This window comes from Leucoraja erinacea, chromosome 18 (assembly GCF_028641065.1).
Source record: "Leucoraja erinacea ecotype New England chromosome 18, Leri_hhj_1, whole genome shotgun sequence".
NCBI classification, from domain to species: domain Eukaryota; kingdom Metazoa; phylum Chordata; class Chondrichthyes; order Rajiformes; family Rajidae; genus Leucoraja; species Leucoraja erinaceus.
In genome coordinates this window covers 27,487,752-27,513,308 of record NC_073394.1, presented here as the reverse complement: position 1 = coordinate 27,513,308, position 25,557 = coordinate 27,487,752, and the positions used below count along the sequence as shown (strand labels likewise).

At 40.9% G+C, this 25,557-nt stretch overlaps 2 protein-coding genes across 2 annotated transcripts in view; one reads left to right on the top strand and one right to left on the bottom strand.

Moving 5' to 3' along the window:
* ighmbp2 (immunoglobulin mu DNA binding protein 2) overlaps nucleotides 1-17,165 on the bottom strand; it is a 44,834-nt gene extending 27,669 nt beyond the window's left edge. Inside the window, exons 1-8 of the mRNA XM_055649691.1 lie at nucleotides 17,121-17,165; nucleotides 11,595-11,673; nucleotides 9,373-9,542; nucleotides 7,657-7,852; nucleotides 7,131-7,231; nucleotides 5,516-5,679; nucleotides 320-524; nucleotides 228-231 (exon numbers count right to left, since the gene is read on the bottom strand). Of these exons, the coding sequence (XP_055505666.1) occupies nucleotides 228-231; nucleotides 320-524; nucleotides 5,516-5,679; nucleotides 7,131-7,231; nucleotides 7,657-7,852; nucleotides 9,373-9,542; nucleotides 11,595-11,665 (911 nt within the window). The 5' untranslated portion in view covers nucleotides 11,666-11,673; nucleotides 17,121-17,165. The remainder of the gene's footprint in view (nucleotides 1-227; nucleotides 232-319; nucleotides 525-5,515; nucleotides 5,680-7,130; nucleotides 7,232-7,656; nucleotides 7,853-9,372; nucleotides 9,543-11,594; nucleotides 11,674-17,120) is intronic.
* Nucleotides 17,142-23,509, top strand: mrpl21 (mitochondrial ribosomal protein L21). The gene is made up of 7 exons (XM_055649690.1): nucleotides 17,142-17,276; nucleotides 18,404-18,464; nucleotides 19,857-19,942; nucleotides 20,162-20,325; nucleotides 21,047-21,099; nucleotides 21,542-21,645; nucleotides 23,226-23,509. Exons 1-7 carry the CDS (start codon nucleotides 17,207-17,209, stop codon nucleotides 23,288-23,290), a joined length of 603 nt encoding a protein of 200 aa, XP_055505665.1. The 5' UTR covers nucleotides 17,142-17,206; the 3' UTR covers nucleotides 23,291-23,509.
* Nucleotides 23,510-25,557: the final 2,048 nt, after the last annotated feature.

Sequence of the window (25,557 nt, the reverse complement as noted above, 5' to 3'; positions counted from 1 at the left end):
CACAATAATGGACCTTATAGCTTGAGAATCCGAGCGCAAGTTGTTTAATCCCCCTTGCTTGAGAATTCCCCCCCCCCCTCCCTGCAACGTGCGTTTCTCCTCTCTCGGCCTTGGATTAAACCTTACCCCCCCTCACTCAGTTATAGCGTTTAGTGCAAGGTAAAGCCAGTAAAGTAAGATCAAGGATAGTCTGAGGTTCACCAATGAGGTAGATAGTAGTTCAGCACTGCTCTCTGGTTGTGGTAGGATGATTCAGTTACCTGATAACATCTGGGAAGAAACGTGCAAGGGTTTACTGTGCAACCTGGGTGCAGGATACTTACAAAAGCCTGATCAATGTCCTTTCTGATCTCCAATACTATTTGGGTGTTATCTCCATGTGCCAACACTGCATCCAGAGAGTGGCGATGTATAGACTCAAGCAGTCGTGCAGGGTGACCTAAACGCAGGACCTTCTCTTCAATTTGTGCCAGACGCTCTACAAGGTTGTCAACAGCAACATTAGAGGGAGCGCAGCAAAGTACCTTGGGGAATAAAAAGAAAACTTTCTAAGGAAACATAATGTCTAGACAGGAAACGGACTGATGAAGCAAGATGAATCAGGATATACACAAATACTTTAAAAAAATTGAACCAAAGTTAAGGTTCCCATGCTGTTGCCATGCCAAGACCCAGAAAACAATGTTCTACACTCCCAGCTATTACGCATGCTACCATAATGCTGACATCACGTGAAACTATTCAACACCTGTCCCTTTACCTCCCTCCTCGACTCCATCAAGGACCCCGACAGTCTTTTCAGGGGAGGCAGAGGTTCACGCACCTCCTCCAACCTCATCTGCTGTATCCGCTGTTCCAGGTGTCAACCCTGAATATCGGCGAGACTAAGCACAGACTAACTCGGCTATCGTTTTGCTGAACACCTCCGCTCAGTCCGCCTTAACCTACCTGATCTCCCGGTTGCTCAGCACTTTAACTCCCCCTCCCATTCCCAATCTGACCTTTCTGTCCTGAGCCTCCTCCATTGTCAGAATGAGGCCCAGCGCAAATTGGAGGAACAGCACCTCATATTTCGCTTGGGTAGCTTACACCCCAGCAGTATGAACATTGACTTCTCTAACATCAAATCGCCCTTGCTTCCCTCTCTCTCCGTCCCCTCCCCCTTCCCAGTTCTCCCACCAGTCTCTGACTACATTCTATCTTTGTCCCACCCACTCACCTGACAACAGTCTGAAGAAGGGTCTCGACCCGAAATCTCACCCATTCCTTCTCTCCAGAGATGCTGCCTGTCCCGCTGAGTTACCCCAGCATTTTGTGCCTACCTGTCAGTTTCACAGCAGGTGACCATTGAAATTAACAAACATTTGCTTCTATTGCTATTTCTGCCATGATACTCCATTAAAAAATAACATAGTCTTTAATATTTTTAGCTTGCAGTAACTAAAAATAAAATTTTGGCTATTAAGAAGGCATTTGCTTTTCAAATTTCAGCGAGAAAAATAACTTAATTAACTCTCTAGTCCTATCTGCCTTTTGTCTTTGACATATTGTGCCTTTATAACACGAATTTCTATAACGCGTGGTTTCAACTATCCCGTTATGGCCGAACTATATGCATTGAGTGCGGTACTACTGCAGGGATGCATCCAGGGATGCATATCCAGCTGCTTTCAAGATTGAGAGTAATGCCTCAAAAGTTCTACTTGTTTTTCTTCTCCATTGTCCTTAAATATCTTGTGCGATTTTCCCGTCAATGAGAAAGTGGGATAAAAATACCAAACTCTTCAGAGTCTGAACAAGGATTCCGACCGAAACGACACCTACTCCTTTTCTCCAGAGATGCTGCTTGACCTGCTGAGGTACTCCAGCATTCTGTGTCCATCTTTGTATGAACCAGCAGAAGACAGTTCCCTCAACTCATCCTGCAGTTATGACTCTCTCTTGTACATACGTTCACTCAGGAAGGTGAATAAACATAACATCCACTGCTAACCTCATTACGTCTGGTTTAAAATGCCAAAACACAGCTCCATTAAATGTAATTCATTTTCTCAAACAACCTCCTCCAATCTGGGAGATGGACAAATGAGAACCCTCACTGCTAACTTGTATCCCATATACAGAATCTTCTATGTCTAAGATGTACAAAATGAGTTTCAGAGGACTTTTAAAATTAATACAATTGTTTGCACAATGTTACAACTATATTTGCTCTTTTTCAGCTGCTGTGGATAGTCACTGTTAAAATGCCCTCACATTTTCATCTGATCATCATCTTCAGCACCCAGAAACTTGCAGGAATCAACAGCTGCCAGCAATTGAAATTATTAAAATTACAATTAATTACCATTAAACAAGTTAATTTTGTGAATTGATTTTGCATTAAGATTATTGCAGGGCTACTAGGACTATTAAGTAAATTTGACATTTTTTTTCTCAGACACATGCAGTTAAATGTAGAAATCCAGAGGTTGTGGCCTCAGTACCTTGCACTGCCACAACCTCTGCTGTAACAAGCATTGGAATCAAGTGAGGAGTTGCTTCTTTTATTCACCACAGAAGCCAAAGTATGGACGATAAATTCAGATGAAGTTTTAATAAGATGGTGCTCTCTTTAATTGCTGTTAAGTAACCTCTTCAAAAATTACTTTTACAAGAGTTCCATTTGTTCAGAATTTAATGAGCTTGAAGACATTTAGTGAAGATAGACACAAAAAGCTCGAGTAACTCAGCGGGTCAGAGAGTATCTCTGGGGGAAAAGAATAGGTGACGTTTCGGGATGAGACCCTTCTTCTTCCTAGATTGAGACAGAGAGTCATAGAGCACAGAAACAGGCACTTTGGTCCTACTCACCTGTGCAGACCAAGATGACCCATCCAAGCTAGTCCCATTTGCCCAGACCTGGCCCTAAGCCACATACATGTTTGCTATCCACTAACCTGGCCAAATGGTTATTAAATATTATTGTGCCTGCCTCAACTATTTCACGTGGTAGCTCGTTCCACACCCACCACCCTCGGAGCAATAAATTGTCCCCTCAGGTTCCTAGTAAATATTTCCCCTCTCATCTTACACCTCCGCCCTCTAGTTCTTGATTCCCCTAGCCTAGAGAAAGTGTGCAATCATTCTATCAATTCTCCTTATGATTTTATACATCTCTAGAAGATCACCTCTCTGCCTCCTGTGCTCCAAGAAGTGAAATCCTAGCCTGCCCAGCCTTTCCCTATAGGTCAGGGTCTCATGTCTGGGCAATATTCTCGTAAATCTTCTTGGTACTCCTTCCAGCTTAATGGTATCTTTTCTATAGCAATGTGACCAGAAATGGACACAGCTCTCCAAATGCTGAACTATAACACCCCGTACAATGGTAAACTAACATTCCAGCTTCTATAGGTAGACACAAAATGCTGGAGTAACTCAGCGGGTGGCGCGGCATCTATGGCGAGAAGGAATTGGTGCCGTTTCGGGTCGAGACCCTTCTTCAGACTTCCCAGTTTCTATAGCCTGATGAAGGATCCTAACCTGAAATGTCACTAATCCATGTTCTCTCGGGATGCTACCTGACCTACTGAGTTATTTCAGCACCTTGTTTTTTTTTCTATACTCAATTCCCTGACTGATGAAAGTCATCATGCTTTCTTCACCATCCTACTACCGCTCTGTGACACCATATTCTGGTGTTCGTCCTCCTAAATCCCTCTGAACTACAACTTAGGGTCCTACCCATCCACAGTGAAGTTCCTGACCTGGTTTGACGTGAAAACGCAACACGTCACACACATCAAAATTAAGAACCAGTTGCGATTCCTTGGCCCATTTGCCTAACTGATCAAGATCCTGCTGTCATTCTTAATTACCATTTTCACTGTCTATGACACCACATATTTTAAGATCATCAGCAAATTTATTCATATTGATGTTTTCACATTATCAACCAAATTGTTGACATAGATGATAAATGGCAATGGGCCCAACACCAATCCAAGATCATCAAGCACAGTTTAACAGTCTACCCATTCATTTATCATGGACTTACCATTGAGCCAACACTGCATCCAGTTAGCAAGTTCTCCCTGCATCCAATGGCAGTGACTGGAGAGGGATTATTTTTGGTATCTTATTTTTCTTTTATTGGTGTTGTCTTGTTATATGTTAGCATAAGTTTCTTGGTTATTAAGTCTTCAGAATACACATAATCCCCGCCCACTCATACTCAATGGCTGACAGATATTATGTCCTGCCTAAAGCTCGAGAAAATCAGGTACTCACTTCAACATTCAAATGGAAGGTTTCAGAAAGCGTGGGGACCTTTGTTTTTTTTTTTTTTTTGTTAAATGCATTCCAGACTTTATAAATGCTTGATCATCAAGCACAGTTTAACAGCTTAACAGTCTACCCATTCATTTATCATGGATTATTGTTGTGACAGGCTGATATTTGCATATGCTCACTGGCAGTGACTGGGGGTTATTTTTGGTATCTCATTTTTCTTTTATTGGTGTTGTGTTGTTATATGTTAGCATAAGTTGTTTTTTTATTCATTCTTTTCGTACACTCTGTCTGTACCAAATAAACAACTTTGCACTTTGTTATGTCCTGAAAACTAAATTAAAAAGATTTTGATTTAAAAAAGAAAAACATAATCAAATTCGTAAGACATACTCTTCCATGCACAAAATGATGCTGAGAATCCCTAATCAACTCTTGCCTTTCCAAATACATGGATAGATTATCCCTCAGAATCCAATCCAGTAACTTTGCTCCCAGAGATGTTAGGCTTACAGGTCTATAGTTCGCTTCTTGCAGCCTTACAACCTTTTCCTTGTAGCCTTTATTAAAAACGGGCATAGAATTAGTCATCCTCCAGTCTTCCGGCACCTCACCTATGTCTAATGATGTACTTCAGCCAGAGCTCTTCCAATTTCTTCTGTAGTTTTCTAAATATAAATTAAAATTGGAGTATTTTTTGCCTTCTTAGCCTTTTTAAAAAAAATCTCTCGCTCACATATTCCCATCATTCTTCTCAACCTATACTTTGCTCTCCGTAAACTAGTGCTTTTCAGTCATTGGATATGCCTTGCAGAGGATGCTTTGGATCAGATATCTATTTAGACTTAGGTCTTAGGGCTGAGGGAATCAAGGGGTATGGGGAAAAAGCCGGAACGGGGTAATGATTTTGGATGATCAGCCATGATCATCTTGAATCATGTATTGGCTCCAAGGGCCGAATGGCCTACTCCTGCACCTATTTTCTATGTTTCTATATAACGATGGCGAATTGCTGTTCGGATGCCTACAAAGCCCATTCTGTGCAGGGTAGAAGTTTACCAAAGATCACAAAAGTGGCACAATTGTCTTGCATGTTGGAACCAAGGCCTTTCATCATCTTCTGATCACGTTCCGATTTCTTGATAACTGAAACCAGTCCTGTGATGAATGAAGCACAGATGCACTCCTCGCTCATGAATTAGTCAAGTAAAATATTCCAAGTACATCTCATGTAAAATATTATCACCTTCAAGCCTTGTTTCACAGCTTGCAGAATTATTTCTACAACTGTGGTTGTCTTCCCAGTGCCAGGAGGGCCATGGATAATTGCCACTTCCTTCTGCGACAGTGCAAAAGTTACAGCTTCTTTTTGAGAGTCATCTAGACGAGGATTGTACAACTCCTGGCTGTCTAAAGAAAAACAGCAAAGAAGACTTCTTATCAAAAGAGTTTAATTCACGCACATACGGCAGTTTAGCAACATGGTAAATGTGACTATATTAAGTGCATTGTTCTGAAAGTTTTTCACATATTTATCTGCAAGTAATATAAAATTCAACGATAAAGTGAATTCCTAATTCTAATTTACCTAGCCACCTTTCTGAGTTCAATGCTGAACAAAAGTGGAATATATATATTTTCTTCCAGCTTTAAATATTGTGTCTACTTTTGTTTTAAGTGTGTGGAATCAAAGTGAACATTCGCTTTATAGGAAAGGACATTGAAAGTCAAAAGATTTGCTGGTGCTTAAATATGAAGTAAAAACAGGAAATGTTGGAAATGATGAGCAAATCAGGTAGCATCTGCCCAGGTAGACAGGTCTGGCTGTGGCCTCCTGCACTGTTACTACAAGGATTAAGCACAAACGAACACCAAATCTTCCATTTGGGCATGTTGAAAGTTTTGGTCTCCATTATGAATTCCCCAATTTAAGCCAACAAGTTCTTCCTTTCAGGCTGTATCAGAACTGGGCATTTCCATCAAGTAATCCATATGGGATTTTGGCTCAGTTTTTCACTCTCTATCAGTATAGCCTGGTCTGCTGTAAATGTCCCATAGCCCTACCATTGGCAAAATATAACACAAAGCATAGTATGCTTCTAATTGCTGAATTAATCATTTTGTCCCACCCGATCAGAGACATTTGTTTTCTCATATCCCAACCTTCTCCGTTGCAGAAAATTAATACCTTTGCTCCTTTCCGGTTCACTCTGTATTTTCCCCCTTTTTCCCCCTAGGACAACATGGTGACACAAAGGGAGTTGCTGCCTTACAGCACCAGAGACCTGGTTGCAATCCTGACTACGGGTGCTGTCTGAACGGAGTCTGTACTTCCTCCCTGTGACCATGTGGGTTTTCTTAGGGTGCTCCAGTTACCTCCCACAATTCAAAGATGTGCAGGTTTATAGGTAAATTGGCTTCGGTAAAATTGTCCCTGGTGAGGAACCTAGTGTTAGTGTATGGTATAGTACACTATAGGCTGGTCGGTATAGTCTTGGTGGGCCGAAGGGCCTGTTTCCGCACCATATGTCAAAAGTCAAGTCTTTGCTCTATCTATTTTACTTGAGTTTGGCGATTGTATTTATGTATAGTGTTAACTGATCTGATTGGATAACCTGCAAAACAAAGCTTTTCACTTTAACTTGTTACACTTTACAATAATACACCTCAACCCATGAAGGGTCTTGGACCTGAAATGTTAACCCCGTTTCTTTTTCTACAGATGCTGCCTGACCTCCTGAGTTTCCAACACTTTCTGTTTTTCTATCTTTTTTGAGTCTTTAATGTACCTGCATTGTAAAAGTTGAATTTTCAATATTATCACGACAATGAAGATAAAATATTTAAGAAATTGATCTTACTTTGACTTGCTGATGGAGAGCCTGGCTCGGAAGCACCAAACAAGACATCTATGAGATTAGAGGCTGGTCCAGCATGATATTGGTTTAAGGCTTTTAAAGCACTAGAAAGAAAATATTGTTTTTAATGCAGAGAAGCTTCGATGGAATAGAATTTTCTAAACATGAGTCTAAGCCTCAAAAAATTATTTAAAATCAGTTGCCAAAACGTTACAGGGTTCTGTGAAAAATGTTATATTTCAAGAGATAGAAAGCACAAACATTAAGGTACTTTTTGACCTCGTTCCCAGAAACAGAGTAGAGGTCTGAATTATCAAGTGATGGATGTAAATAATAATGCAATGATATTCTGCTATCCACACGTTTTAAATGTAGTATAACAGAAATAAGAATAAGTTCAAATGTAGTAATATCTGGCTGATATATTCTACTGATGCATATAACAAGAAACTACATTCACTTCTTAAAAATACCAAACATGCACCAGTTAAAGGTTAACACAGTTTAAGGTACAAAATATAATGTTTACTTTTTCATTCTCTTATAGGTGACGTCATTAGCCAATTTCAAAAGTTTATAGGAAGAATCACCATCAAAGTTTAGCTGATCACTGGATTCATCAAAGGCTACGGTAATTGATTTTTGGGTGATGCGTGTGACAACACCGGATGCAAGTTGGTCCAATGGAGTGGAGCCTTGGTTGTCATATAGACCCACAATGTCCCCTGAACAAAGGAAAGATAACATTTAATGCAAATGCCCACTCACAAAACATTCCAGTTTCAGCCAAATGAAGCTTTGTACCACCAGGCAGTGTTGTATTCCCTACTACAATTAGAAAAAACATTGCTGCAAAAATAAATAATAGGATCGTTTCAATTTATTATAGTTTCTTGATTAGTAAGGGTGTCAGGGGCCATGTGGAAAAGCCATGTGAATGGGGTTGAAAGGGAAAGATAGATTAGCCATGATTGAATGGCAGTGTAAACTTGATGGCCTGAATGGCCTAATTCTGCTCCTAGGTCTCATTAACCTAAATTTGTTCCATGTTCAACAATGCCTGCTTCAAAAAGAATGCAGATCCTTGAAATCACATCTCAATGCACTTTCTAAGCCTTTATTCTGGAGGCTGATTTTAAGGGAAGAAGGATACATTTATATTCCACTGAACATCTCATCTCTGCCTGACAGGTAGCTGAATAGAAACCAGACATCTGGCATTGGGACATGGAAGGGCAAAACAAAATCTGTGGGAAACGCATGCATCCCCTGTGAATTCTGCAGTTTAATCAATCAAAACAAAGAAAGTCATCTTACAAAGATTGTAAATTAATATGGTTGGGAATAGAAACCAACAACCGTGCAACACCAAACTACTTAATCAGTCAGAGAAAGCATCTGGAAAGGTTATATCCATCATAAAGTCAATGCAGGCCCATTATTAGTTTTGTATCATAGGGAGTAGTGCTGCAATCCTTACTGCTTGTTATGTACATTAACGATTTGGATATGAATGTAGAAAGTATAATGGTAAGTTTAAAGAAGATATGTAAGTTGGTGGTATCATTGATAGTGACAAGGATTGCTATGGGCTGCAAGTTGATATTGAACACTTGGTAAAATGGGCAGTGCAATGAGATGAAAGGCATGTATAAGGTGAGGCACTTTAGGAGGCCTAATAAAGAAAGGTCATACAAATGAATGATAAGGTCATGGGAAGTATGGAGAAACAAAGGAACCTCGCTATACATCTTCAAGGGTCCTGAAGCTGACAGCACAGTTGGATAAGGTGGCGAAGAAGACATATGGGAAACCGGGGCGTAGAATATTAGTGAAGGGTGACTATGGCATAACATTACAATTCATTGAGGAGCAAGAAACCACTGATGATGGTTTACATAATAAAACGCAATGAGCTGTTGTAACTCAGGCAGGTCAGGCAGCATTCTGGAGCATTTCGGTCCAAAACAGCCTCGATCCATGTTCTCCAGAGATGAGATGTTGTCTGACCCACTGAGTTAATCCAGTACTTTGTTTCTTTTATTACAAATTATTGGTTAGCCCATATCTAGATGATCTGATTGGATATGGTGGATCAAAGAGCCTGTTTCTGTGCCTTACAATTATTTCTTCACGTATGAGGCTTTTTCTGAGAAGAGTTGAATGCGACAGCAATCAGACACTGCAGTATATTTTTGATGTAATTTATGTGACAGCATTAAGGAAAAACTCAACATGAACACACCAGGACCAAAGTTATTGCTGGGCAATGTTGCGCTGGCTTCATACTTTCTCGGTTCTAAGCTGACAAGTAAGCGTCCATACAGTCCAGTTCTCTGGCTTGCCACCTGAAGCTTCACCAGACATACTCCTCGTTGCTGGAGTTTTTTCACAGAGACATTTTCCTGCCATTCCCTGAAATAACCAAACAAAAATAACAGTATAAAATAGTCAAAAAGAACTTGCATTTATACAGCACTCCTGACTTGGGGGGGAAAATCTCAATGTGCTTCACATCAGAATTCAGATCAATCTTGACAGCGAAACATGCAATTAAAATAGACAGGTTTGGTGGAGGAGAGACAGACAGTGGAGAGAAATGGGGAAGAAATTCCTAAGCTTTGAGCCTTGTCTGCTGAAGATACAGTCACTAATGGTGGGGTGACTCAGAGAATCAGCAATGCACAAGAGGGCAGAATTGTAGGAAAAACAATTTCAAGAAGTTGCAGAGCTAAAAAAAGTTACAGAGATAGGATAAGGTGAAGAAGCTACAGGCGTATTTGAAAACAAGACTATTAATTTAATATGTGAGGCACTGCTACACCTGGCACCAATTTAGATCAGCAAATCAAGTATGATGTAACAGGATTGACACAAAGAGCTGGAGTAACTCTGCAGGTCAAGCAGCATCTCTGGAAGAAATGGATAGGTGATGTTTCAGGTCAGGACCCTTCTTCAGAGTATAGTAAGGGGGAGAAAGCTGCAAGAGAGGTGGGGGCAGGACAAGTGGATACTGGTGCAGGAGGGGAGGATTGATTGGTGGAGGGTGAACAAAGGCGAGAGAGGAAAATAAGGCAAAAGGCTGTGAGAAAGGGAGAGAAGAGAAAATAAATGTGAAGTCAAGAAAGGAATTTAAGTGGAAGGGACGGAGAATGCCAAAAGGGAGGGCAGGTTAGTGGGAGAAATGGGTATGCATCCAGGTGGGGCATAGGGAAGAGAGGGGAGGAAAGGGGGGAGTTGTTAGGGGGTTAATTAATTAAAACGGGGTTGAAAGGGGGTTAATTAATTAAAATTGGAGAATTCAATGCTCTTACTGTTGGCCATGTAAGCTATCTAAATGGAATATGGGGTGCTGTTCCTGCAGTTTGAATGTGGCCTCACACTGGAAGTGGAGGAGGTCCCCAGGAAGAAAGGTCGGTATGGGAATGGGAAGAAGACTTAAAATGGTTTGCAACCGGGATATGCAGCAGTCCTTGATGGCCCAAGTACAAGTATTTGGCGAAATAATCACCAAGTCTACACTTAATTTCACCTATGTAAAGAAGGTCATATTGGGAGCACCCAACACAGTAGATCAGGTTAGAGAGGGTGCATATGAATCTCACCTGGAAGGGCTGTTGGGGTCCCTGGATTAATGTGAGAGAGGAGGTGCAGAAACTGGCGCTATGTCTCTTGCGGTTTCAGGGGGAAGTACCTGAAGTTAGGATAAGGGCAGAGGATGTGTGGATAAACTTCAGTCTGAAGAAGGGTCTTAACCCAAAATGCCACCTATCCATTTGTTATGAGTTTCTCCACAGATCACATAACTTTGTGCAAAGAATAAGCTCAATTCTAAATCGGCTCTCAACCATTAAAGTTGGAATCATTTTCCCAATCAGCAGGGACCAAGTTCTGCATGTATATGCATAGCCTTTTGTTAGCCCACACCTTTAATATGTTGTATACTTTCTTCCTTTTGCATATACACCTACATTTTAAGACTGCTGGAAGTTGTTGGATCTGTTCCTTGGTGACACTCCACCAAATGGTAGAACTAAAAACGACCACAGTAATCTAATCAGCTTTGTTCAACATACATTTACTGACTGGAATCTCCTGGTGGACTGCTTAAAAGCATAAGCTTTCCAAGAGACAGATCATCAATATTTATTATATCCATCAAGTTGTGTATCAGTACAGTTGGCATTTAAAAATCTTCTACAAATTACAGATGTCAGAGCCAGAATCAATATCTGGTCTTCTATCAATAAGTTCATGAATATTCAACATTGCAAGTTGATTTGAATCAGAAATCTCTCATTTGGAGTTGAGTTTTCATTCCTGCAGCAATCAGGTGAAAGGTATCAGAAAACTAAACTGTTGGTCATAAATTATAAATTTATTGAGGAAACAATGAATAGAGATGTGGAGCTGAATACCACAAGCTCATGAAATTTAAAGATAAAAGGGAGTTTTGAGAAAATATACCTGGTTTCTTCAATTTCAGCTGTCCTTTCTTCTTGTAGTAACTCTAAATTTTGAGACACAAAGACCTCCATTGTTGAATCTATAAAAGAAGCAAATAAAAAAATTAAAAAAACAAATTACCTTTAAGGCTTCACCACACTTCTGTGTAGAGAAGCAATGAGCCATAATTCCAGGGGGTGGCATTTATAGAGCATCATTAATGTAAAAGGACAATTTCTTAAAGCACTTTATAAATGGTAACAATATAGGGATTGCACATGCAAGAGATGACGAGATAAGAACTCAATTGAGGAAGGGATGCACAAAAAGTCAATGAGTACCAATTAAAGGTGTGGGTGTACAAAGAATAAGGAGGTGGCAGAGTTGTTGCTAGTATATCCAAAAGTGCAGATCATTGTGAAGAAGATTCCCCTGGTAAGTGTGAATAAAAGGTGTTCAATGGATGTTCTGCACACTGACCCCATTAGGTATTGAGCAGATAGCAGGTGGAGAACACCAAATGTGCATAGCAACCCAACCCCACAGGTTTACCCTGTCCCAAGGACATACATTGGTTTATGAGGGATACTTGGCTCCAAAGGGTTAGATAATAGATAATAGATAAAGTCTACATTAGTGAGGGGGCATTTCTTCCGGTGCATATCCCTTCCACAATTCCCAGAGAAACAGCAAGCTACGGTCACTGCAAGTCTATAAGCCTAACAGTTATAACTCCACAAACATTTAGATAGGTACATGGATAGACTAGACACAAAAAGCTGGAGTAACTCAGCGGGTCAGACAGCATCTCTGGAGAAAGGAATAGATGACTTTTTGGATCAAGACCTTTCTTCAGGCAGTCTGATGAAGTGTCTCGACCCAAAACGCCATAAATTCCTTTTCTCCAGAAATGCTGTCTGACCCGCTGAGTTACTTCAGCTTTTTATGTCGATCTTCGATTTAAACCAGCATCTGCAGTTCCTTCCTACACATGGATGGCATAGGTTTAGAAGGACATGGGCCAAATGAAGGCAGTTGGGACCAGTGTAGATTGGACATGTTGGTTGGTGTGGGCAAGTTGGGCTGATGGACCTGTTTCCATGCTGTATGACTCGTAGTTTCATTCCCTGTATGCAGATCCACGTGCCTATCCAAATGCCACTATTGTATCTGCCTCCTCCACCATCACCCAGCACTCTCTGTATTAAAAATCTGCCTCACACATCTTCACATTTCTTCACTGAAAATACAGGCAGCTGGCAATTAAGGATAGATTGATGAATTTCCCTTTTTACCCTTACAGTAAATTGACCCTTCCACTAGTTTTTGTTGAGTGTTAACTTTGATATACACACCCTGATCTCAGGTGTGCCCAGCATTTTCCCCTTTGTACCAGCTGTTCAGTGGCCTAACCTCCAGTACTTAAAGGATACTGACTCACTCAAAAGTCCTTCCAAGGAAGCAACCAGATTTCCCACCCTCCCGTAGGTGGTGTGTTACAGAGGGTATCAGCTGGCAGAGGCAGTATAATGAAAGCGTATAAATGAGACTTAAAGTCAAACTTAGTGCCGATATGCCAAAGCCGCTTTATGGCATGGTTGTTTGGCCAATATTTCTAGCATTTTAGAAATGCACCCCCATCTTCTCCCATCTCCTTAACACCACCAACCACCAACAACCAATTATTATATGACCATACTTTCTGTCAATCGGGAGCAGCAAGTATCTAGGTGTCCATATTTACCAATATGGCTCAATGTCGCAATATGGCAACTTCCATATTGGACAAAGGGCACGGTTAAAGATACAGTTAATGGATGAATTTGAAGGCGTGTTTAAGAACATAAACAGAATCAGGAGCAGGTCAATGAGCCCCACCAGCCTGCCCTGTCCTTCAGTCAGATCTCAGCTGACCTAATTCTAGTCAAAGCACCCGTTTCCTGTTCTCTCTCTATATTCCCCTGCATTTCCTTAGTTTAAAATATTTGTCAACGTCAGTGACTCCACCTTTATAGTTCTAAGGCGTAGAAATTTCCAGAGTTATAATCCTGAGAAAAAAAATGTCAATCACAATCTCAAACAGGCAACTCTTTGTTCCAAGATAGACACAAAATGCTGGAGTAACTCAGCGGGACAAGAAGCATCTCTGGAGTGAAGGAATGGGTGACGTTTCGGGTTGGGACCCTTCTTCAGACCCGAAACATCTCGACCAGAAATGTCACCCATTCCTTCTCTCCAGAGATGCTGCTTATCCCGCTGAGTAACTCCAGCATTTTGTGTCTACCTTTGATTTAAACCAGCAACTGCAGTTCTTTCCTACACACTGTAATGCCCCTGTCCCACTTAGAAAACCTGAACGGAAACCTCTGGAGACTTTGTGCCCCATCCAAGGTTTCCGTGCGGTTCCCAGAGGTTTTTGTCAGTCACCGTACCTGCTTCCACTACCTGCAACCTCCGGCAACCACCTGCAACCACCAGGAACCGCACGGAAACCTTGGGTGGGGCGCAAAGTCTCCAGAGGTTTCCGTTCAGGTTTCCTAAGTGGGACAGGGCATTACTCTTCGGTCTAAATGGTAGTTTAGACCTCTTTGGTGCTCACTAGAATTTAGAAGATTGAGGGCAGATCTTATAGAAACTTACAAAATTCTTAAGGGGTTGGACAGGCTAGATGCAGGAAGATTGTTCCCGATGTTGGGGAAGTCCAGAACAAGGGGTCACAGTTTAAGGATAAAGGGGAAGTCTTTTAGGACCGAGATGAGAAAAACATTTTTCACAGAGAGTGGTGAATCTGTGTAATTCTCTGCCACAGAAGGTAGTTGAGGCCAGTTCATTGGCTATATTTAAGAGGGAGTTAAGATGTGGCCCTTGTGGCAAAAGGGATCAGGGGATTTGGAGAGAAGGCTGGAACAGGATACTGAGTTGGATGATCAGCCATGATCATATTGAATGGTGGTTCAGCCTCGAAGGGCCGAATGGCCTACTCCTGCACCTATTTTCTATGTTTCTATATGTTTCTAAATCCAAGTACCCTACTTCAAGATGCTCTCACTAACCCAAACATCCTCTAAGAGCCCACTCTCTCAATCTGAAAGAATAATTCTTATGTAAATACTCTTGCCCTGTCCCACCACAGACATACCGACATGTACACACACAATAGATGCAAGCATCAGCAAAAACTTCACGTTGTCACCATTTCATGAGTTGCTTCTTATCAGGCATCTTGTAAAAATCTAAGCTGTAAACTCGTCGATTTTACATACATGAAAAAGCAACCTCATAATCATGTTTCAAATTCATGCTCTCATTTATTCATTCATTGCAGAGCTCAGAAGTTCTCATTCCACACAAATTTGTAAGAAATTGCTTAACAAAAACTGAAGGATCTTTTGGCTTTCTCAGTATTTTTTAAACAAAACTACCAGCATATGTACAGTCCAGTTTCATTTAGTTTAGAGATACAGCACAGAAACAGGCCCTTCAGCCTACCGAGTCCATGACGACCAGTGATCGCCCCAACAACTAGCACTATCCTACACACAAGGGACAATTTACATTTTACCAAAGCCAATTAACCTACAAACCTTTGGGGTGTGGGAAGAAACCAGAGCACCCAGAGAAAACCCGTGATGGTTTTCTACAAATGCTGTTTGTCTTACATTATTTCAAGAGTTTTTTTTTCCCAGAGAAGGACATGAAAATATACAACATGCACAGGAAATGTAGTAATATCTATAACATAGAACTGTGCAGGAAAGAACTACCGATACTGGTTTACATCGAATATAGACACAAAATGCTGGAGTAACTCAGCAGGACAGGCAGCAACTCTGGAGAGAAGGAATGGGTGATGTTCCGCGTCGAGACCCTTCTTCAGACTATAACATAGAACTGTGTGGTGTTTGGCATGCTTGTCTTCATTTTTCAGGGTATTTAATACAGGAAATGGCACATACATGATGTTTAAGAAAGAACTGCAAATGCCAGAATAATCGAAGGTGGACAAAAATGCTGGAGAAACTCAGCGGGTGAAGCAGCATCTCTGGAGCGAAGGAATAGGTGACGTTTCGGGTCAAGACTGATGTTGGTAAGGTTACTTTTGGAATATGATACAATAGAACTTTATTTATCACATGAGGGAAATTAATCTGCCAACAGTCATAAAACACAAAATGCATAAAATAAAATGACGAGTGTTAAGGATTGGGGATGTGCAAAGTTTGGGCAGGGGAGTCAGTCTACCCCATGACAGAAGCAGTCTGTTGCTGAAGGTACTCCTTAGGTTCACCAGTGTGTCATGGAGGGGTTGAACTGTATTGTCCAAGATGCTCTGCAGTTTGAGGAGCATCCTCCCCTCCAAGACCACCTCCCATAAATCCAACTCTGCCCCCAGGACAGAGCCAGCCTTCTTGATGAGTTTGTTAATCCTATTTGCATCCATGGCCTTCGCCCTGCTACCCTAGCACACGACAGAGAAGAAGATGGCACTGGCCACCACTGAGTGGTAGAACATCTGCTGCGTCTTACTGCAGACGTTGAAGGAGCAGAGCAATCTCAAAAAGTACAGCCGGCTCTCCAAGGTATTTGTACTCCCTGGTACTGAATACAGTTCTGGTCACCCGGAAAGCATCTGAAAGGTCTGAAGAATCCTTCCCCCTCCCCACCCCCCTTCCCAGCGTAAGGGAGTCAAAAACTAGAAAGTGTAGATTTAAAAGTGATAGAGGCACGTACAATTAGCACATTTAATGGGCATTGGACCGGCACATTGATAGGAAAGGTTTTGGGGTGGGGTGGGGGGTATGGACCAGACACAGGCGAGTGGGACTCACAAATTAGTCAGCATGGATAAATTGGGCAGAAGGGCTTGTGCAGCTCAACGTGCGGTGTAGCTCTACGACTCTAAAACTATCACAGGTAGTTGCTCGGCACCTTTCACAACTGAAAGTACTTTCCAGCCACTGGAGTGGGTATTTTTCAAAATGAATTCACTGCTGTTGTTAAAGAATGTAACTGTTAATTTCTTCTTCCCTGATGAAGGTTCAGCAATAAAGTGGGGGAAACGTCACTCGCTGCTCGCAGAATATCTCTGGGTGTCTTTAACATCCATCTGGCAGAAGATGAGATCTCGGTTTGGCATCTCAACCCGTTAGGCGGTATCGGGCCCTCCTTGATAGAGCAGTAAGCCCTCAGTGACAGGGTATCGCCCCCTCAGTGACAGGGTATCTATCGGCCCCTCAGTGACAGGGTATCTATCGGCCCCTCAGTGACAGGGTATCTATCGGCCCCTCAGTGACAGGGTATCTATCGGCCCTTCAGTGACAGGGTATCGGCCCCTCAGTGACAGGGTATCGGCCCCTCAGTGACAGGGTATCTATCGGCCTCTCAGTGATAGAGCAGCGGCCGGGGTTAGTGCGGGGTTTGGACGCGCCGCCCTCACCCCCAGAGACGAAGGGGCGAGCACTGGGTGATATGATTGACTAAGGCGAGGGCACCATCACCCTGCACCCGGCAGATCTCGGTGCTTTACACAATAACATCCACACTTACCGCGGCCGTCGCTGTCCGTCCCCTATCTCGTCCCCCTCGCCGGAGGGAGTTCCCGCACGGACCCGCGCCGCGCTTCCGCCGGGAAGATGGCGGCTCGAGGCTGCGTGAGGTTGCTCGGCAACTGGAGCTGGAACTGGTGTCGGGTCCGGGCCGCCGGTGAGCGGGCATTCTGCAGCGTGGGCTGGCTGTGGGCTGGAAGACCAGGGGGTGGCAGTGAGGGGTTGGCAGTTGGAGGGTCGGGAGGTGGATGGGTCAGAAGGAATAGCAGTAGAATTTGCCATTCAGGTCAGATGATGGATGGAGATGTGGGCAAGGAGGGTTGGGACCAAAGATTATATTATAGACCCTCTATAATATTTGGTTGGGACGTAGTGATGGTGAGGCAAGCCTGAAGGAATTGTAGATCTGGAATCTTGACCAAACCACAATGTGTTGGGGTAACTCAGCGGGTCAGGCAACATCTCTGGAGGAAATAGATAGGTGGAATTGAATATGACGGAGAAGCGGGTGGGGAGGTGGTGGGTGAGGCAGGTGGGCAGGGAGGGTTCGAGTCAGTGAGTAACAAGTGTTGAGGTGGGTGTGGAGTGTCACAGAGGTGATGATGGAGAATGGTGGAATTGTTTTGGTGAAGGCTTGAACTTGTCAACTGAGAGATGATAGAGGTTTGAGGAGTGGGACGTTGCCGATGGAGCTGAAGGAGGAAACGGGTGAATGAAGAGTGGTCTGTTGAAGTTTGGCACAATTTTTGGTAACTTGTATAATTGTACCCTGTTTTTTTCTGTCTCTGCGCAGCTTAGACTATGTTCTTCCAAGTAATGAATTACCACACATTTATTTGTGTTGCATCTCATCTGCTAAATATGTTGAATACTGCAGTTATTACCATCCTCTTCTGATCTGTCCACACCTCAATATTGTCAACCACTTTATCCACCTCCTTCACACCCCAAAAATAAATACATCGAATCACCCATAAACTATCGTGTTCTTGAGCACAGTAGTCGAGCTGAGGCCGAATTTATATTTTATATGAGGTCAGCATGATTAAATTCCCTTTGTACACTATAGTCCCAGAAAGCAAAATGCTCCAGATGTGGCTGTAAACTGTATAATAGCTTGTTTTATGCACACAAAATATTTTAATGTGTGGAATTTTAGAAAATGTACTGAATATGACTTTGATCATGGAATAGGTGTGCTTTATTTCAAAATGTATATAAATTGTTTATGTCCTGTTTTGATGTGAAATTTGTGACGTGTAACAAATAACATTGTTTTTATAGTGTCGTCACTGGCATTCACTGCAAGACATCAGAGTTCTCAAAATAATACAATTCAACCAAGGTAAATGTAGTTGACATAAAATTGTTAAATATGGTCAATATTTTTGCACTCGCTATCATAGGGAGTTTTAGCAAGAGATATTATGCTTTTTACTTTATTTTTGTGTGGTAAGGCATGAATTTAAAAAAAAAAGATGGTGGCCTAATAGTCATTGGGAAACTGTTGGCTGTCTACACGACAAAGTATTTTGCCGGTACACAAATCTGAGGAAAACGTAATATCAGTGATACAATTTCATCATGAAGAAATGATGAAATTGTAACTCAGAATTCTCCATTGATAACCTCCAAAGCATTACTTTCATAGTTCCTTGCATTTTCAAACAACTGCAAACATCACATTTTAAATTTTCGGGAGATTTGATAGATTATTTGAGAAATTTGCTCAGCCGCCAGTATTGTGTTTGTTGTGGAGTTCAATTTATTTTTCCATTTTCTGGTTCCTGACATGCTAGGAGCCAACGGTTTACATTTAACCATTAACTTAATAACAAGAAAATATTTTCAGCTTGTAACAAAGCAATTAAGGATTTTCATTCACTGACAGTCTGAAGAAGTGTACTGTCCCGAAACAGCAACTGTCCATTCCTTCCCCAGATGCTGACTGACCCACAGAGTTCCTATAATACTTTATGTTTTGCTTTTGAATTTGTGTTTTTTTTTTAATACATACTTACTGTCATCTTCAATGTTCCTGTCTCTGAACAGGTTGTGTAAGTACTAAGATTGATAACTTTATGTAAACACTTGCAGATATATGTCTGAGACAAAAGGCCACTATCAGTGATACAGTGCAGAAATAGGTCAACCACAGAGAACTCTATGGTCATGGTTGCCATGTTGCAGAGGTTCTAAGTATAGTCCTATGTATTCTTTATCTTGGTTATTCAGTATCACATCAGAACATTTGTGACAGGACAACAGGAGTTAAATTGTAATTTAAATTGTAATTCAATACATTCAGTCCCAATATTATCCACAAGAGAGAAGTGGGAAACATATTTTCATTTATCACATTCAAAAACCAGAGCTAATGACTGAACAGGTTTGAAATGTTCTGGCCTGGATGCAGAGTTGTTGCTGGGGTTGGGTGCACTTTGTTTCCAACAGAATTTTATTGGAGTCTCGGCTCCAATTTAAAAGTAACCCCTTTAAAAGAAAACATGCAGAATTGCATTATTTAAATGAGCTAATTTACGAATTTTGAATGATTATCTGTGTGGATGTTACTGCACAATATTTGTAATTACAAAATTGCCTTGAATGTATTTGTTAAACTATAAACCATTTTTAAAAGGTTCAGTGTAATGCTCCAGTACATAACCAGAACTTTACGTGCGATTTTAACGAAGAATGAGACTTGATATTATTTCATTTTAATCAAATCTGACAGAAAAGAAGCGGTAACATCATTATCAAAACCACCATGGCCTGAGACCAAATTGCCTGATCCTATAGAAGAGGCAAAACATCACCTAGGTAAGATTTTAAGTTATATATGTTGTCCTGTCCAGGCATCATCTCATTACATCAAATTTCTATGATTTTGTATTACAATCACCATTCCCGTAAAGCACTTGAGGCTTAAATATTGTATTGTCTGCCTCTGCTAGAGAAATACTAGATTATAACTTTAATATTTATTTCTATTGAATCCGATTCTGCTCATTGAGACAATTAGTTTTATTTTGTTTGCAGAGGTTGTACAGAATGTTAAGGAGTTGATCACTGCAGGAGCATACGGCAGACTGTTTGCAGTTGTACACTTTGCAAGTAGACAATGGAAAGTAACCAATGAAGACTTGATTCTGATAGAAAATCACATTGAAGCAGGCTGTGGAGACAGGATCAGACTAGAAAAGGTAAGGGGCAAAGAGTCATAATACATGGAAACAGGTATTTTGGCCAAATTCGTCTGTGCTGACCTAGATGCCCATCTATTCACATCCCATTTACCCATGTTTGAACCATATCCCTAGAAAGCTTTCCTATCCAAGTATCTGTCCAAATGCCCCTTATATAGTCATACAGTATGGAAATGGGCCCTTCAGCCCACACTGACCAATATGCCCCATCTATACTAATCCCACCTGCCCATGCTTAGCCCATAACCGTCTAAATTATCCTATCCATGTACCAATCCAATTGTCTCTTAAGTCTGTTAGTGTACCTGTCTCAACCACTTGTAGCTTGTTCCATATACATATCACCTTCTGTATGTAAATGTTGCCTCCCAGGTTTCTATTAAATCTTTCCCGCTCACCTTAATCTATGCCCTGTTTAGATTCCCCAACCCTGAGAAAAAGACCATGTACATTTATCTTGCCTTCGCTGCTCATGATTTTATACAACTTGGTAAGATCACCTCTCAGTCTCCAACGCTCCAAGGAATAAAGTCCTAGCCTGCCCAAGGTTGTGAGACAGTGAGTGCAATTATGGAAGTGAACTGTCTATCTGTTCAACTTGAATGTTTCGTCATGTTGGATAGGAAGCTCTGATCTTAAACAATCCCCAACATGTCAGAAAGAAATGTATGATTAGAAATAGTGACATAGTCCTTGGTTTTCCTTATGCTTTATACAGGTTCTGTTGGTTGGTGGGGATGATTTCACTCTCATCGGAAGACCACTTCTTGGGTAAGGTTTAGTTTACAAATCAAAGGATTCACTCGTAGTCTAAAATTAATCTTATTAAAGCTATCTAGACAAAATAACTTTTGAAATGCATCCAGCAGGAGCCGAGTTATCACATTAGCTTAAATATGACCATCTCACTTGCATCGACTTGAAATCACTTTCAGATTTTGTTATCAAGCCTGGCTGATGGAAGTTCCCCAAGCAAGCTTTCCTATTAAATGTTGAGTTGAGATTGTGCCAATTCCAAGTGCTCTAGGCTGCTAGTTCGCTTCTGTGTGCCTTGTAAGAAATCAATTTGTTGTCATCATAACAATACAACATATGATGTGACTTTGCAATGTCATTGAGAGCCAAAATGCAGTGTCTAATTTACAGCTTGTAAAGGCCCTGATGATATTTTTGTTAGTCGAAGGCACTTTAACAATGTAGGTTGTTGTTTCAGGCGAGACCTTGTACGAGTAGAGGCAACGGTCGTTGAGAAGACGGAATCATGGCCTAGAATACATTTCAGATTCAAACGGAGGAAACGTTACCGTAGGAAAAATAGTAAGTTAGATTGCCGGTATTTTAATAATGTATACTAGCAATTTGCTTATGTCCCGCTGAGTTACTCCAGCTTTTTGTGCTTATGTATTATAATTAGATTAGTGTTTTATCAAAACTTCTCAGCAGGTTGTGTGGCAAACATTAGTGTACTATTTAGATCTGCTGCTTGTGTCACTGCTGCATTCAAGAGTATGCAAACTCTGACATTTGCACATAGGCCTTGACAACGCCGTTTCTTATGGGCTTCATTTTGCATTTGTTAGAGTGTGGTAGTATATACATTGTAACCAGAACTTGGCATTAGCCTTGGTCCAAGTGTGGCCAAATCAATTTGTAATCTGTGTGAGAACACAGTTGCTGATTGTAAGATGATATTTGACCATCATTGAGCTTTAGTTAAACTGAAGCCAATCAAGGAGAAATGTCGCTAGAGGAAGGTGATTTGAGGTTATTAGATATCAGTCATCCCAGCCTCAGTGAATAGCAGGTTGCAATGTCCTGAGGCGTAGGTCCAATAACCATTGCTTCTTAAAGGACCTCGTATTCATCATACGGTTGGAGAACGTGGATCGGCGACATTTCAAATTCAGACCCTTCTTCTGTCCTGACCCGAATGGTCACCTATCACGTTCTCCAGACATGCTGCCTAACCCATAGAGTTACTACAGCACTTTGTGTCCTTTTCTGTAAACCATCTTCTGCAGTTCCTTGTTTCTACATTGGAACTGGAGGTGTTGGCTGATGATTGCACAATGTTGTATTCCATTTGCAACTTCTCAGCACATGAACCAGTCCATGTCCATTATCTAGTGTTCCAACATGGCATTTCCTAACTTCATATATAATCTATCTTAATAATAATAATGTCAATTTATCTTCATGAGTATATTTATCTTTCCTCTTGAATTATGGTTACTTTTTTTTAGAACTATAATCCTAATATAACAATCATTTTCTGTAAATATAAATTGATTGGATTGAAAGACACAGCATGGAAACAGGCTCTTCAGCCCACCAAATCCATGCTGACCATCATTCACCACCTTCACAACAGTTCCATGTTATCCCACTTTCTCATCCACTCTCTATACACTGGAGGCAATCTACAGAGGTCAATTAATCTACATGACCATGCCTGAGGCTTTGCTTCTGTTTGTGGTGTTTTTTGATGTTTCTTTATTTTACCTGTCTTTTCCTACCATTTCTTTTGATTGTTATTTTTGGTGTGTATTAACTTTTTTGTCAATGATTAGTGATGTACAGCACTTTGTTGCAGCTATGTTTGTTTTTAAAGTGCTCTATAAATAAAATTATTATTATTATTATTATTACAAACCCACACATATTTGCGAAATGGGAGAAAATCAGAGTACCGTAAAGAAAGCCACACGGACACAGGGAGAATGTGCAAATCCCACACAGACGGCATGCTAATTCAGGATCGAACCTAGGTTACCGCCGCTGTGAGACAGCTGGTCTACCAGCTGCGCCACTGTGCCACCATTGACTTTTCTTCAACTTTTTACCTTCTGAGTTTGCGGTTTAATTTAAACATGATTTTCTTTGCTTCTTTTTTGTAGTAAATATTCAACCTCAGACGGTCCTCAGAATCAACACCATCGAAATTGCTCCAGCTCTGTCTTAGGAGTGCATGGCATTGGAGCAGGAGGGTTAAAATATGCCATCTTATGAATCCATAGATCCAAATACAGACAGCATTCCCAGGCACACGCAGTCATTCGTTGTTATGTCATATTTTTTATTGTGTACATTGGCGGTTGGTGCTTGAAGTCTTCCTGGATGTTATAATCTCCTAATAAAATAACATAAAAGACGTGAAAATAAATAATTTTTTGAGATCTGATTTCACATCTCCTCTTGAAATGTTGTTAAGGATTTGGCCCAACAGGTGTGGGTGGGGGTCCTGGATCATATGTCACCATGACAATGAGTCTGGGACAGTAGGGCATAAAGCTAAGCAGACTCCATGAATAATTAAGAGCAACAAACAGTATGCTTGGAGGAACATCTGTCCATGGAAAATAATTTCAATTGGCCAAATAATTCTAATTGACAAGGCAGGATCCCCCAGCGTGGAAAGGAAGGAAAAAGCACAACTGACATGAACTCTTCCTTCCTTGAGTAAGTCCCACCAGGTTGAAATGATTGGTTGCTGATCCAGAATTCAACATCTGCAGTCTATTGGATCTCCAATAATTGTTCTGTAGAACAAAACAGTTCACTTCGAGTCGTACAGAGTAGCCCCGTGACAGAAAGGATGTGGAGGCTTTGGAAAGGATGGTCGAGATTAGGGGCATTAGCCATAAGGAGAAGCTGAACAGAGTTGGTCTGTTTTCTTTGGAACACGGAAGTTGAGGGGAGACCTGGTAGAGGTATTGACATTTCAAGAGTGTTTTGTTGTCAATGTCCCAAAACAGAACAATATAATCCTTACTTAAACATATGTAAATATAGTACTCTGTAAACACTGTCATAAACAACAAAAGGTTCAGTACATATAAAAACACAAACAATATAGTGCAAAGACAAAAACAATGTCTCCTGCATCTATGTAATTCTGAGCTTAGGTGGAGGTTGGAGTGTTCAATAGTCTGATGGTTGTTTCGTAGAAGTTGATTCTGAACCTGGACATTAGTTTTCAGGCTCCTTTACCCGTCTTCCCGATGGCAGGAATTAAATGAGTTATATACTTTATATGTATGAGAGGCATAGATGGGGTAGACAGTCAGAAACTTTTCCCAGGTTGGAAATAATAGAGGGCTTTGACGTGAGAGGGGTAATGTTTAAAAGAGATGTGTAGTGCAACTTTTTTAGGTTGGTGAGTGCCTGGAATGCATTGCCAGGGTTGGTGGTTGGGGCAGATACAATAGTGGCATTTAATAGGCTTTTGGATTGCAACGTGGATATGGAGGAGTATGGATCATGGGCAGACAAATAAAAGTAGGTCTTGGTATCATGTTGGCTACAGACAATATGGGCCAAAGGGCCAGTAACTGGTAAAGCAATTGGAAAATCCCACTCCATGGATAATAAAGAACATTAACTGGTAAAACGGAATCTGCCAATTTGTTATTTCACATACCTTATATTTCCAACGATTTCAGAGATGAAAATTTAATGCTGGATACTAAACAAGTTAAGCAGCATTGCTGGGAAGAAAAATAGTTAACATTTCAGGTTGCAAACACTTCAGCATTTTCTGGTTTTATTCCAGATTGTCAGCATCTACAGTGTTTTTGATTTTCAGTAACTGAGAATTATTTAGTTTGCATGCATTCCTAAATGCAAGCACCTTTTGTAAACACTACAGAGTAGTTATAGGGGTGGGTTCAGGAAGGAATTAATTACTCATTTACTATGGACAAAAACGATTAGAAGATTTTAATGATATTTTGGTTATGTGATTCTCATTGATGAGTTAAGCTACATTTAGTCTTGGGGAGAGTTTAAGGTTTAAAATACAAGTTCTGAAACAATGTTTTAATTAATACTTTTTATTTGATTGTTAATTTTTAAATAAAACTACTTTAACATGGTCAGATCTCTAGCCAAACATTAAAATAAACAAGAATCCAGGGGGGATATTTTCACTACTATTCAATCTAACAATACTGTTGCAAATAAAAGAACTTGCATTTATTTGGTCCTTGCTGCATCAACATGAAGATTGCAAGAGCCAGGCAACAACGGAGACGGCATCAAAGAACAATCTTATGAAAAATATATATTTTTGCAATATTGTTTAAGGAAATAGTGTTGGCTAGTCACTGCTGCACAATATGAAGTGATCTTTTAGATCTCCCACAAGAGAACAATAATGTTTATTTGAGGATGGGTAGCACTGTAATCAAGTTTTGTTGCCATACCTGGGCTATTGAACCCGAGGAGAGA

What these genes read in the sequence shown, in the direction of transcription:
- mrpl21 (XM_055649690.1), top strand. Translation starts at nt 17,207, where the DNA reads ATGGCGGCTCGAGGCTGCGTGAGGTTGCTCGGCAACTGGAGCTGGAAC. An exon ending in GTGTCGGGTCCGGGCCGCCG is followed by an intron (nt 17,277 to 18,403) that starts GTGAGCGGGCAT and finishes TTGTTTTTATAG; the next exon opens with TGTCGTCACTGGCATTCACT. An exon ending in AGAGGCAAAACATCACCTAG is followed by an intron (nt 19,943 to 20,161) that starts GTAAGATTTTAA and finishes TTTTGTTTGCAG; the next exon opens with AGGTTGTACAGAATGTTAAG.